Source organism: Prionailurus viverrinus, chromosome D4 (assembly GCF_022837055.1).
Source record: "Prionailurus viverrinus isolate Anna chromosome D4, UM_Priviv_1.0, whole genome shotgun sequence".
In the NCBI taxonomy this organism is placed as follows: Eukaryota; Metazoa; Chordata; class Mammalia; order Carnivora; family Felidae; genus Prionailurus; species Prionailurus viverrinus.
Window position 1 is genome coordinate 76,910,831 of NC_062573.1, and position 13,973 is coordinate 76,924,803.

General features: G+C 47.6%; 1 protein-coding gene across 2 annotated transcripts in view; it reads right to left on the bottom strand.

Moving 5' to 3' along the window:
- Window positions 1-2,753: 2,753 nt before the first annotated feature.
- The window catches only part of PGM5 (phosphoglucomutase 5), a 185,185-nt gene continuing 173,965 nt past the window's right edge, over window positions 2,754-13,973 (bottom strand). For both annotated transcript variants that reach the window (XM_047830922.1, XM_047830921.1), the window contains one exon: window positions 2,754-4,236. In XM_047830922.1, the coding sequence (XP_047686878.1) occupies window positions 4,147-4,236 (90 nt within the window). In that variant the 3' untranslated portion in view covers window positions 2,754-4,146. The remainder of the gene's footprint in view (window positions 4,237-13,973) is intronic.

The following is a 13,973-nucleotide window of genomic DNA, read 5'->3' on the forward strand; positions in this document are numbered from 1 at the left end:
TCCCACCACAGTCTTCCCTCCTTCCCTCCTCCCAAATGGGAATGGTAGACTCACCCATCGAGGAAGGGGAATCCTCAGAGGTGCTGGCTCTTCAGTATTTTAATCTTGTAACATCCCTCTTGAGTAGCAACTTTAAGTACTCCCCCATCCCCCCCAGAAGATGTGCATCACGAGGTCGGTTATAGTAACTATGCTGCATCTTACACATATCCAAGATGCAGCAGGTGTATATTTGAACTCTCCACTCTAAAACTCCTTTTACTGGTAAGTCTACCCATACCTTAAGTATTCTACATAAACACACGGTCTTTGGTGAGGTATCTCCCCAGCTTCCCTATATTGCAGGGCACATCCTAGGCATGAAAAGACATGAAAAGACGATAAGGATGTGGGTATATAATGCATACACCATGTTCTGTAATTTTCCATGACAGGTTAGGCTGATTCACATACCAGATGGGCTGTCAACTGCATGAGCCACGTCCACCGATAAAGACTGTGGCCAGTTGAGGTGGAAAAGGCATCTGCTAAGCTCTGCTGCCTCTGGCAATCTCTTGCTGTTTGTAACTGTTGAAGGGCCAGGAACTGATTTACGGGCAGTTACGTCATTTCGAAAGGTGCACGATTTTCTCAGGCCCTTCTCCACTCGGGAAAGGAAATGTCCGAGATGTCAATGTCCATGTGCTCCGAGAGCACCCAGTGCACGATCAAATAATAAAATGGAGTCACCTGTTTTGTCGCTACCAGATCCCCCAGGTGCTTTTCAGCTTCCACGCACCTGCCATGGCGGATGGATATGGCTGTCAAAGTAAATCCCATGCCTTACACTGACCCACGGTTGGCCAATCAGAAGTCAGCACACCATTGGCCCCATCATTGCCTGTATTATCTGCAGAGACCGCTGGCTCAGAACAGCCAACTGTCAGCCCAATGCGCCACCATGGGGCCAACCATCAATCTGAGACTTCCCGTGTAGAAAGCCTTCAGGTCATGTCCAAGGCCTTCAGTCTGAAACGTCACACAAAATGATCTGTTCCATGAGTACTTTGGATATAGGCTGTACCTTGGATCAGTAAGATTTCAAACATGATCTCATTTTAATAATGGCTGCCTGCCATTCTCAAGGCCAGCTAATAAACCCAAGAATCACGAATGAGGCAAAACAATTTTTTTGTTCTAAGGGACTGGCTGACACCTGGCAGGATATTTAGAATCGTGGTCTCCTCCCTGTAAATGCCTCCTTGGCGTGTATCCACACACATTTCCAAACACCCCATGGGTAAGTAGTGGCACTGCCCTGGTTGGGAACCACTGGATCATCCACACTGTTGCTCATCATTGTTCTGGAGGCATATGGTGTAGCAAGTAAACCCCTCAATATTAGCCGAGTAGAAGAGGGGGCCCTCATAGTTGCCACACTCCATCCACAGCATCTTCTATGACTGCCTCCTGGGGTCCCCACAAAATTCTTGGACCTCTCCAGTCATTCATTCTTCAGAAAGACTGGTGACTGGAGATTCACCTTTAAGACAGAGAGACCAGGGATTTCCTGTCTTTAACGTCTCCTAAGGGTAAGGCAAGAGCAGATGCATATATAGCTCTGCAAGAGAAGCTTGGATTCTATGCAGAGTGGAAAGAACATCCCGGCAATGTGAAACTGAGCAGGTTTCCAGAGGGAAAGGCTGTGTCCTAGGGTCACTACACGACCTCCTCCTTGGCAACCTAGCTGAGAGAAAGCTCTGTAAAAACAGGTGGCCGTGCAGTTGCTTCTTTCCATAGCTGGGCCCAGACCCATGCCCCGCCTGGTATTTATAACGCGGTGTCTCCCTTGACCTCACTCGTCCATGCCATCCTCCCACCGGACCCAAGGCCAGCCTCCCCTCCAGCCACCCTACCTCTCCACTCTCAGTCTTCGTTCCGCTACACCGACCCCTGGTGAAACTACATAAATGGTTATAAGTCCCGGGAAGCCCCACTTTTTGGGAAACCCCTCAAGTGCCACGGGTCTTGTCAGCTCAGAGTCCACCTTGCTGTGGTTCCCAAAGCGTGTTGCTTGTACCTCTACCCTAACATTCATATCCTCCTGTTCCCAAGTTACAAACTCCCAGGAGCAGGAATCATGTTTTGTACATCTCGCTGCACCAAAAACAGGACTCTGTATAAAGTAGTTGTTCAATCAGTGTTTGCTGAATGAATGAATGGATGAATGAATGAATGAATACCTGGGCTGTGCCAGACACATATTCTAGAAATAAAAAAAAAAAAACAGAATTTGTAAATGAGGATTTACATTTGAACCTCGAATTTAGAGATGGTCAAAAATTCAGCAACTTGAGAAAAATTACCTATTTTCTGACCTAGGAGGTAAGCCTAATAATGCATCCAAGGTGTGTTGACCCACACAGAGCCGTGCAGTGAATACATGGCCGACATAGGCATCCTCTTAAAGCCAGTGAGAAGTGAAGCTTTAAGGCAAATTGCGCTCGTCGCTGACAAATATCATAACTTTAGAATCTCTGCTCCAAGCCACCCTCCATTATTACAGAATGAAGATACTTAACGATGAAATGCTAGTTGCCAATTTATTTTTCTGCTGACTCCCGAAGGGTAGTTTTGAGCAATTTGCCCTTTCTGGTTCCATCTATGTAATTTAATGAAAGCCAGCCCTTGGGAGTGTTCTGAAAGACAGACTTAGCAAAGTGTGACCAATATGGTGAAACAAACAAGCAAAAATCCACAATCCGTGCAAAAGGTTGAAATAAGGAATTTCTTTTTTATTGGCTACTAAGTGTCCTAGTGACTTTCTGACAGAAGCAGAGATAGAAAGTGGAAACAAATCCCTTACTGGGAACATCTCCCTGCTTGCACGAGTCTTGACTACAGCAACAACACATTGCTTAACAGTCAAAGCGCATCACGTCATCTGTGCTGACGACGGGGTAAGTGACAGTGCTGTTCCCAAGGAAGCAAAACATATGCAAACAGGTCCCACGCACCACACCAAGTGTCCTGGCTGAGTACAGACAGAGGCTGCTAGGGCCGCAATAGCCTGCTCCTGGGCAAAGAAAGCCAGTTGTGACCTTCTGGTTTCCATCAGGGGCCCCCCACCCCTCATCAGGCCCATAACCACCACCCAGTAAGTACTCTATTCCCTACTTTTACGCCATCACATTGTCTCCTTCTACAGCCGCTGTAAGATGTGAACTATGTCCAAACGATTGCATTAAAATAGACCCTTATAAGATAACAGAGAGAGAGAGAAAGTCAGAGAGACAGTGGACATGGCGGTATTCTGTCTTCCCAGGAGGAATTAATGTAAACCCCCGTGTCACCGTACATGATGGCATCAAGGGAGCGCTGGTGGGACCGTAGGCACTCATTTGCAGAGTCCTGCCAAGAAACTGCTCTCCACCTGCACGAGGATTGGCTGAGTTGGAAAGAACACAGCCAGCTTAATAGCGAAAATAATATTTACAAAATAAGAGAGGAAAACACCCTTTTGATATGCTTCGCTGGAAGTGTGCCATTGTGATCTGCAGAATGCTCTGGAAGGCGTGAGAGAACTCGGCTTGGGGACTCCGGGGGGATGGGAGGGTGGGGGAAGGGGCCATACGGTGGCTTGTGGGCATGAGGTGCGGTATGAGGGGCTCAACCTTCCCCCCACGGGAGGCCTGACCCAGGATGAAGAGCCAAGCCCTCCACCACGCCGAGGAGAGTCTTCTGAGCTCCGCCCAGGGGCACCTGTGCCTTCGGGTCAGTTTAGTTCTGGCACTGCGCTCTGACCATGATTTCAGCACCTTTCCACACCGGACAGCAACGGCGCACAGATGCCAGGATGGACACCTTCCCAGCCCGCTAACTCTTTTCTCAAAAGGTGAGGTTCCTTTGCATGCTAAAATATGGATACCAAATGATAGTGCAGCTTTAACAGACAACGGAAGCCCCTGTTGCATTTGGAGGAACTGAACCAAACCCAAACAAAACAGATTTTTTTCTCCTCCCCCCCGCCCCTCCCCCCCATAAACATATTATCTTTTTTTTTTTCCCCAAAGTCGTAAAAGGCACAAACAGGTAGCAAGAAGGCGTGGGTGAAGTATGTCCCGCCAAGCGCTCTCTTTTGGCCCTCGTCACTGATCTTTCCTCCACTCAGGTGATGACTGTGGGGCCCCTCCGGCCGGTTCTCTCATGAATCTGGGAGATTTTCAGCGCAATGGCTATGAGAGGGCTCAGCACTGCCTGGAAAAGGAGGAAAAACAGTCTGTGAACAACTCACATCAGTCATAGGAGGGCTCCTGTGATTGGTTTCTGTCGCAAGCGTCTGGATTCAAGTATGATTTGTAGCTTATAGGCAGAGTCAGTAGCTGGCGCGACACCTGTTTGCCAGACCCTGGTTCCTCTTCCATAAAAGGGGAGTGGAGGGAGTAGGGCGGGGACCCTGGGGAGGAGACGGTCTCCAGAGTCTTGTCCCGGCCCCCCCAAAATGCTGATCTCAGACGTGAACCTACCACCCCAGCTCCCAGAGCATTGGGGCATTTCATGAACAGAACTCTGTGAATTAAGGAAGTTCAGAAAACGCCACAGTCTTCCTCTGCTACACTCCCCGCCCCTGACACCATGTACACCTCCAAAACACGTACGTGCACCAGAACTTGAGGAAAAACATTCATTCTCCAGCCTGTGACCCCAGGCCTGAAAAGCCTACTATCTTGATGTTCCAAGAGAAGAAGACCAACCCATCGGCCAGCGTCGCAGAAAGAACTGTTCATTTCTTCCCATCAAATAACACGGTGGCTCACAAGGCTCCTCAAGGTCCCCCAGAAGGAGGGTGGTTTAGAGACCTAAGCAATAGGTCCCCAGAAAGGCAAAGGACACGCAGAAGAGAATCATTTCTTGCCCTCTAGCTGCTTATCAGGTCACAGGAGTAAGGCATCGTTTCCCAGAGTGTGGGACACGTACACATACACATAGATGACATGGGAAGTTATTTTAGATGGTTCACGGACATGGCGTTACCTACAAAATGTGAGAAAGTTACTCTGTTTTCCATTCTTCTTCAATGCTCCTAATGCATCAAGGAGAAACTCTTTAATACATTAACCAAAACAGAGCATGGCTCAGACAAGCATTACCTAGATAGAAGGCACTATCATTGCAGGTTTTATTGGATTCATTTTTGTGGTGAGCTTTTATTTATCAAGGGATACTGTTTTTTTTTTCATATAGATGAAAACTTTCTATAATAAATAAGTACTGAAGGGAAAGAAAAGTAAGACCATTTCAGGACAAATACTGCTACAGGGATACCAATAAAAGACACATTTGGGAAATACTGGCATAAGGGAAGAAACAAAGATACCGTGTTGAGGAGAATAAAGCCTGTCATTTTCAGAGGGGAGAGGAGAATTCTGTTACTTGCAACCCTCACCTCTTCCTGACAGAGACAGGGATGAAGGGAGCATATGTGTTCTAACTGGACAACAAGAGCACAAGCAAATGCCCAGGGCCCGAGAACAAGCACAATAGCCCAGTGTGTCCTCAGTGGAGTGTAGGCACAGGGTAGTCCTAAGTGACAAGTGAATAAGACTTGTTTGATTTTTTTTTAATGTTTTTAATGTTTTATTTTTGAGAGAGACAGAGCACAAGCAGGGGAGGGGCAAAGAGAGAGGGAGACACAGAATCCGAAGCAGGCTCCGGGCTCTGAGCTGTCAGCACAGAGCCCGACGCGGGGCTCAAACTCATGGACTGTGAGATCATGACCCGAGCTGAAGTCGGACACAGACGCTTAACCGACTGTGCCACCCAGGCGCCCCGTCATAAGCACACTCCTTTATCCCCACTGCCCATTTCACCCACCCCCTACCCACCTCCCCTCTGGATCATCACTTTGTTCTCTAGTTAAGAGTCTGTTTCTTGGTTTGTCTCTCTCTCTCTCTTTTTTTTAAATTCTGCTTTCTCCTTTGTTAAATTCCACATATAAGTGAAACCATACAGTCTTTCTCCAACTTATTTCGCTTAGTGTAATACTCTCCAGTTCCATCCGTGTTGTTGGAAATGGCAAGATTTCATTCTTTTCTCTGCTGAGTAATATTCTCTTGTGTATATATGCCATATCTTTTTTTTTCTCCCTCAGATCTAGGGCTAGGATTAGGGCCAACATCCCGTCTATTTAAGAAAACGCAGTGAAATTGAACTTGACACTTCAAGAACTGAAAAAGTAAGACGTACTTGACTTCACATCGTTGCGAGGGTCGAGATCAAAAACTTTGAACTCCACATCTTTAAGTGATGGCATCTACTGGCAAGGTGATAGGGAAGCACAGTTTTAACCAATGCTATAAACACTGCCACATTCTCTTAACTGATTTCCACCCAACTGGGAGACAAACAAGCCTAAGCTTTCTGTTTCTGTAAAACATCCTGAATGAGGTCACCAGCACAGGAGCTGTGACTAGTACATCACTTTCTAATCTGCTCACCTACTTGAGCCTCTAACGAGTGGATTATGTGCTTATAAGGAATCAGTTAAGTTTGTTCCTAAATAAGTTAATACCTGTTACGCTTGTTGTTCAGAATATGCAATTATTAAACTGTATGTAAACCAGTGAGATGTGAGTATACACAGGAAGAGTTCTACGAAAATTAAGTTGAATGTTTTGGAAAGAGTTCGGTAATGGCAATGAGCTAATCCTGAGAAATTAATGTGAGGGAGATACAGCGAAACACTAGGGAAGAATAGAAAGTGTGAAGAATGGTAAGACAGGGTCTTATGCTAAGAGGAAAATGATTTCACTCACGTGTGGAATTTGAGAAACACAACAGATAACATAGGGGAAGGGAAGGAAAAATAAAATTAAAAAAAAAAAAAGAGGGAGGCAAACCATAAGAGACTCTTTAATTCAGAGAACAAACTGAGGGCTGCTGGAGGGGAGGCAAATGGAGGGATGGGTTAAATGGGTGACGGGAATTAAGGAAGGCACTTTTGGGAATGAGGACTGGGTGTCATATGTACAAGGTGAATCATTGGGTTCTACTCTCCTGAAGCCAAGATTACACTGGATGTTAATTAACTTGAATTTAAATTTTAAAAAATGTACAAAACACTTTCTTCAGATTGCTCCCCAAGTGTGTTTAAATTCCCGCTAGCTATAAACAAATTAAAGGCAAACATTACTGATGAATAATGAGTGGGAATCTTCTTAAGAAAGATAATCACACCAGCACACAGTGTGCTCATGTTCAAAGAAAAGGTCCGAGATCACTATTAAAATATTGAACAATAAATATATACTTTGGTGTTTTGGGCTAAAAATACAATGGTCAAGATATGCGCTTAGTTACTTCTTTTAACTCTTTCTAGACTCATGAATCAAGCACTTGTCCGTCGCTTTGATCATGTCAGAGAAAAAGGCTTCAGTGGTACTTATGCATAAGGAAAGGAGAGAAATACAATTTTGGAGACTCCATATGAGGAAGACCTTGAACATGGGGGCCCCCAACTGGAGCAGAGAGATCCAGGCCAACACAGCACAGAAGCTGTGAAGTTATCTACCCTCAAGGGACTGTGACGGTTTGGGAAGAAGGACATTAGTGATGATCACCATGGACTGAACACTACTGAGGTCTTTTCACCCATTTTCCAGCAACCCAGAAAGTCTTCAGATGTTTGTATGACCCTACAGAGTTCTGGGACAGGTCCCTAAAAATGCCCAAGATTAAAATGTGGAATGGTTGCTTCAAGTCATAAATTAAGGATCATAGAGCAATGTCTTTTTTTCTTGCCTGAGTGTATAAAGTAAATATATATGTTCTAGAATAATTGGTCATGCCATGCAAACCTACCACCCCAGGAGCTTTGTTTAACTCAGGGCTTTTCAGAAGAGTGCATGCTACTTAGGAGGTATTCAATGGATATCAGCGGCTATATCAGCTTGGTAAAAAGAAGATGATGAGGCAGACAGAGACCTTCTGTGACCATCGTGCAGGGTGCCCTGGGCAAGTGGAAGGGGCACTGGACGTTTGCTGTCATGGTTTTCTTCAGAAATCACAGATTTTATACATGTGAACCCCAAACGTTTCTATCATCCCCCATGCATCATGAAAAAGAGAGGAGGGGTGTCTGGGTGGCTCAGTCGGTTGAGCGTCCGACTTCGGCTCAGGTCATGATCTCGCAGTCTGCGAGTTTGAGCCCCACGTCGGGCTCTGTACTGACAGCTCGGAGCCTGGAGCCTGCTTCGGATTCTGTGTCTCCCTCTCTCTCTGCCCCTCCCTGGCTCATGCTCTGTCTCTCTGTCAAAAATAAACATTAAAAAACATAAAAAGAAAAAGAGTGAAGGGAGATTAATTTTCCTGAGACAATGGGAAAGGCCCTGGGAATGAATAGTGAGCAAAGGAGTTAAAAATTAGAAGCCTACGCATGTGAGGTTTCCGAGGTAGCACGAGAGGCAGAGAGGAACATGAGTTTTGAGATCATCTTGTCACAGATGAGGAAACACAGAGAGTAGCCAGGTTGGGCCCAGGGTCACACATCTGTTTGGTGGCTGAGCAAAGAACATAGTGATGCCTCCTTGACGGCTCTTTCCATCCCACAATCCTGAACACGAGGAATGACCAGGAAAACAGATTGGATGAAAGGGGCGAAGTGGGAGGGATGACGGAACAGTGGGGTCGTCAACCACTGCGCCGGACAAGTCCCAGCTCAGTTGAGCGGTCAGACGGGACGGACCGGCCATCTGTACTGACCAAGAGCAGGAGGGACAGTAAGAAGAAGAGTGTTTCTGGTTAAGTGAATGCGTTAGAAGGTCCGAGGTGACTCTTCATGAATAAAGGGACTAAGCTCATACAGCCTTTAATCGATGAGAAATATAACATCTTTGTTTTTTCTCGGAAGTGCTTGACATAGTTTTTCTACGCTCAAGAGCAAGGAGTGAGTACGTCTCTTGCTGCAAATGGATGGCAATGTATCCATCCAACAGCACTCTCAGTGTGGCTCCAATGTCTTCCTCCATCTTGGACGGTTGGGAGAGATATTTCCTACCATCTTTAGTTAATAAGCCTACTGGGCTGCAGAGGGAATTGGAGGCTGTCCCTACTTAAAATTCGGATGCTTTGTTTATCGTGGGTTTTAATTACGTTGATTTTGATTTTTTTGAGTTTATTTATTTTGAGAGAGAGAAAGAACACGTGTGTATGAGTGGGGGAGGGGGGGAGAGAGAGAGAGAGAGAGAGAGGGAGAGGGAGAGAAAGAATCCCAAGTAGGCTCCAGGCAGAGCCTGACTCAGGGCCTGATCTCACCAACCTGTGAGATCAAAAACCCACAATCAAAAGTTGGCTGCTTAACCAATTGAGCCGCTAAGGCACCCCAGCACTGATGTTGATTTTTAAAAATATTGCATTGCAATATTTATTTTGATTGCTGAGTTTTGGGTGCCTTTTTAAATTATGCATCTAGCTAACCTCACCCTAAGCCCTGTCCTGTATTAGGTTGTAACCTGTTTGTGCTCCCTGGAGGGACAGAGTGGGTTTTTCCTTTCACTTTTTCTCCCATCTCCTCCTCCTTTATGTTGCTGTGGTGGTGGTTTTGATCCATATGCGTGTAAATTAGGGCCACAAAAACAAACCCCTAACCAATAGACAGGAGAAGTGTAAATGATCCGGATGTAACAAGACTCAAAGTAAATAGTTAACTGATTTTTTTTTTATTTTGGAGAAAAAAAATACATCACTTATGAAGTCAGATTTGGCAGAATTTGTGGAGAGAACCTTGCGCTGGACCTGTCTTGAAGGCGGAACATGACTTTCGTGGTCAGGGAGGTGTGGGTGTGGGGAGGATAGGGGTGGGTGGAGGGAGGGGATAACAGCACTTTTTCGAGTTCCTGGTCAGGAGCAGGTACTACAACCCAGGAGAATGCAGCTCCCTGACCAACAGAAGATACGGACCCTCTAGAGTCAATAAGATAGGAACTGGTAACAAATGCCACCTGCTCCTGATTCTTAGAGGCCGCTGGCATCCCCACTCCTGCTGATCTGCCTGCCCCCCACCCCTGACTTCAGGCCAACATTTCGTTTTAGTCCACATGCTGTGGGCTTGGTTTAAGGCAGTGGTTCTCAAACCTGAGCGTGCATCAGAATCCGGGGAGGGTCTGTGAACGTGTAGACTGCTGGTCCCCTCCCCGAGCTCCTGAGCCAGGCAGTCTGAGGAAAGGCCCAAGAATGTGCATTTCTAACAAGTTGCAGGTAATGCTGCTCCTCGGGATTCAGGGCCCACACTTTGCCAACTGCTGCTCCAAGGTGCTGATTACTGGGCCTGCCGAATTCTTTGCTCCAGCTCGGTTTTCTTTTCTTTTCTTTTCTTTTTTTTTTAAATGTCTTTAAAATTATTTTATTTTAGAGAGATAGCAGAAGCGGGGGAGAGGGGCTGAGGAAGAGAGACAGAGAATCTCAAGCAGGCTCCACGCTCAACGTGGAGCCCGACGTGGGGCTCGATCCCACGACCCTTGGATCATGACTTAAGCTGAAGTCAAGACTTTCAGCCAACTGAGCCTCCCAGGCGCCCCTCAAAGTTTGGTGTTCTTGTTCACATCACACAATTCCACGTTCTGCCACAGCTGACCAGACCAGGAGCGGGTCCCTGACTCACAGTCGGCCATCAAAGGCTGGTCAGCAACCTTCCAGATAACAGGGGACAAAACCCAGCTGATCAGATTCTTTCCCTCGGGGATTAAACTGATAGGTAATGAAAGAATGAGGCAGTTACCAGTGGGAGCGAAATTAACCCCGAGGTTAGAATTAATTAGCCACGAGGGTATAAGGCGCCATGGTTATGCCAAGGCAGGGACTCTGGGAAAGATGACAAAGAATTAAAAGAAAGAAACCAGGAAAAATAAAGATTAAAGACAACAGAGGAAAATAATAAAGAGTTGGCAGAAAGAAAAAAAAAAAAAACTAACTGTGTGAATCCCAGTAATCTCTAAAGGAAAGATCCATTAACTCCCACCAGGGGGCCTGGATCTATTACTTTGTTCAAGGTCTGGCCTCCAGGACCTGGCCCTGTGACAGGACTCACCCTTGGATTTCTTGAGCTAACCCTTGGTCTCTGGGTGCTCTAAAATAAATCAAACTTTTAAAACAAACGAAAACAAAATCACTTTGATCAAATAAACTCACCCACCTTGTTTCTCTTGGGTCATTTTGAGGGACCAGCATTGCCCAGCTCTCTACCACCAGCGAGAAAAAAAGCTTCCCCCCCCCCCCCCCCTTAGAAAACAACACTTCTGGCCAACCAAAATTAATTTCCTCACCAGATCAGCTCATGGCTGCACCAGCCCCTCCCACCAAATCTCTCCCAAGGCTGGGCCGGAAGTGCTCTTCGGTGGGTCTTGGTCTCTCTCTCCCATGTGCAAGCAGCTACCAGTCCCACGGATCGTATTTGCACAGTGGCTCCCCGACCCCCCACTCCCCACTCACCCCATCGCTCCCTCCTCTGCCACCCCTGGCTTGCAGGAAGCTGCTGACTGTTCTCAGCCTCACCACACCGAGCTTTAGGGACTCGGACTCGTTCACCTGACGCCCTGATGTACAAGTCTCCGATAATCCCTCCGAGACCATTCTCAGCCCCTCTTGGCATGGCTGTTAGGCTCTGGGTGGCTGGGTCTCACTCTCTCTGGTGGGCAGACTAACAGCCCCCAAGACGTCAGTCCTAATCCCTGGAGTCTATCAATGTGACCTCAGGTGGGGTGGCAGGGTGGGGGGAAGGTTCTTTCCAGATGTGAGTAAGCTAAAGATCTTGAGATGGGGAGATTGTCCAGCTGGGCCCTAAATGCAATCGCTGCTGTCCTCAGAAGAGGGAGGCAGATGGAGATCACATACAGGCACACAGAGGAGCTGAGACAAGTCGCAGCCCGAGGTGGGGGGGATACAGCCACAAGGCAGACGTGGTTCCAGCTGCCAAAAGATGGAGGGGGCAAGGAAGGTTCTCTCCCGGAGCCTCCCGAGGGAGTGCGACGCCCCGATCACAGAATGCCAGCCTCCTGAACCAGGAGAGATCCATTTCTGTTGTTTGAAGCCACCCAGTCTCTGGGACTGAGTTACAGCAGCCACAGCAAATGACTGCACCCTTCCTTTTCGGGAGCCCTCCTCAATCGGCTGCCTCTCCTTGTCTCACACCTTTGCACCTCTGAAACTGTGACCCCTCAGCCTGAGGCAGCCCACCCACCCCTCTTTCTTTCTCCACGTCTGCCTGGGGTGAGCTGACCATGGTGCAATCTCACCCATCCCTCGAGGCCGCCTTGCCACGACCTTCTGACAATCCTACCCCGCCCGGCGAGGCTCCCTCCATTCTCCAGACTGCTCCCTTGCTTCTCGGCTGATTCCTTTTTGCCTTGATTTACGGGAGTTTGTGGAGTTGTTTGCCCTCCTCTCTCTCCCTCTGCACACTTCAAGTAAATTCTAAGCCACTAGAAGGCAAAGCTTTTCTTATGTATGTCTGTTTCCCTCATGGTATGTGTCTTGCCCATTAGAGATGCTAAAACAAACAAACAAACAAACAAAAAACAAATGGCGTGTTTGGGAAATGATGTGATGAGGTGAGCTTTCCAGCATTTAATGTGTGGATGATCTGAGAAACCTTGTGTCTGGCAGCCTCTTCATCAGGAAGCTTCACTAGGAAGAGACGAAACTGTCCATCCATTCCCCCATAGCCTCCTCCTCAACCCAAAGGAGAGTCCAGCCTTCATGTTTCTTTCTTTCTTTCTTTTTTAATTCTTTTAATGTTTATTTATTTATGAGAGAGAGAGAGAGAGCAGGGAAGGGGCAGAGAGAGAGGGAGTCACAGAATCCAAAGCAGGCTCCAGGCTCTGAGCTGTCAGCACACAGCCTGACGCGGGGCTCAAACCCACAAACCGTGAGATCGTGACCTGAGCCGAAGTCCAACGCTTAACCGACTGAGCCACCCAGGCGCCCCAGGCTTCGTATTTCTTAAGCCAGGAACCCCTCTTTGCTTGGGAAGAGTTAATAGGTTCTTGAGGGATTCTAATTAGCACCAAGTACCAAGATGATGCTAGGGCTGGGGTGAAGGCTTCAAAAGAAAGCTGTCCAGTCCGGGAAGACAGTAAGGGGAAAGGACTATGCATTCTGGAAATGGTGTCAGTGTGGGCCCTGTTGGATGCAACAACACTGAGGAGGACAGTGGGCAGTGGCAAGGGCCACTGGGGAAAAGAGCCTGTGCCCTTGCCCAGAGCAGTGCCTCAGACAGTGGGGACAACCCACAGAGAGCTGAGAGCTCCGCCGATCACAGAAGCCTGCACTCTCCCCAGGAAAGCGTGCACCCTCTCCGTGCCTCCGTCCCTTCCGCGTGGTCTTAGATGCTTCGGAAAAGGGAGGGAGCCTCAAATGGCCATTTGAGTATACGGGACTCACGCTCTACTCTGTGAAGCTACTGAGTTTCCTGCCAACTCAGAGAGGGGTGACCAAGTTGGAGATCGTCTGTTCCGTGCAATACAAGGACAATGTGACATTCCTTGTATCTCAGGAGTTGTGCAGCCAGCCATACCTGTGAGGATTATAAACTTGGAGTCATCCTCTGACTTTGTTTCCAAAACATCCCCGCACTGGAAAAGTTTCTGATTCCACTGCCCTTTAAATCCTGAACACTCACGGGGTGCCTGCGGGGGGCTCAGTCGCTTAAGGGTCCCACACTTGATTTCAACTCAGGTCGTGATCTCACGGTTCCTGCGTTCGGCGCTCACAGCACAGAGCCTGGTTGGGATTCTCTCTCTCCCCCTCTCGCTCTCCGCCCCGCCCCTGCTTACGTACGCACTCTCTCTCTCAAAATAAATAAATAAACACAAAAAATATATATATCCAGAATACACACAATGTAACAGAGAGAGAGCCAAGGACAGGGATCTGTAACCCTCAAGGCTGGTTTGTAAGGGCTCCTGCCCAAAGGGGTGAGCGGGGAGGGAAATCCGTCCCAA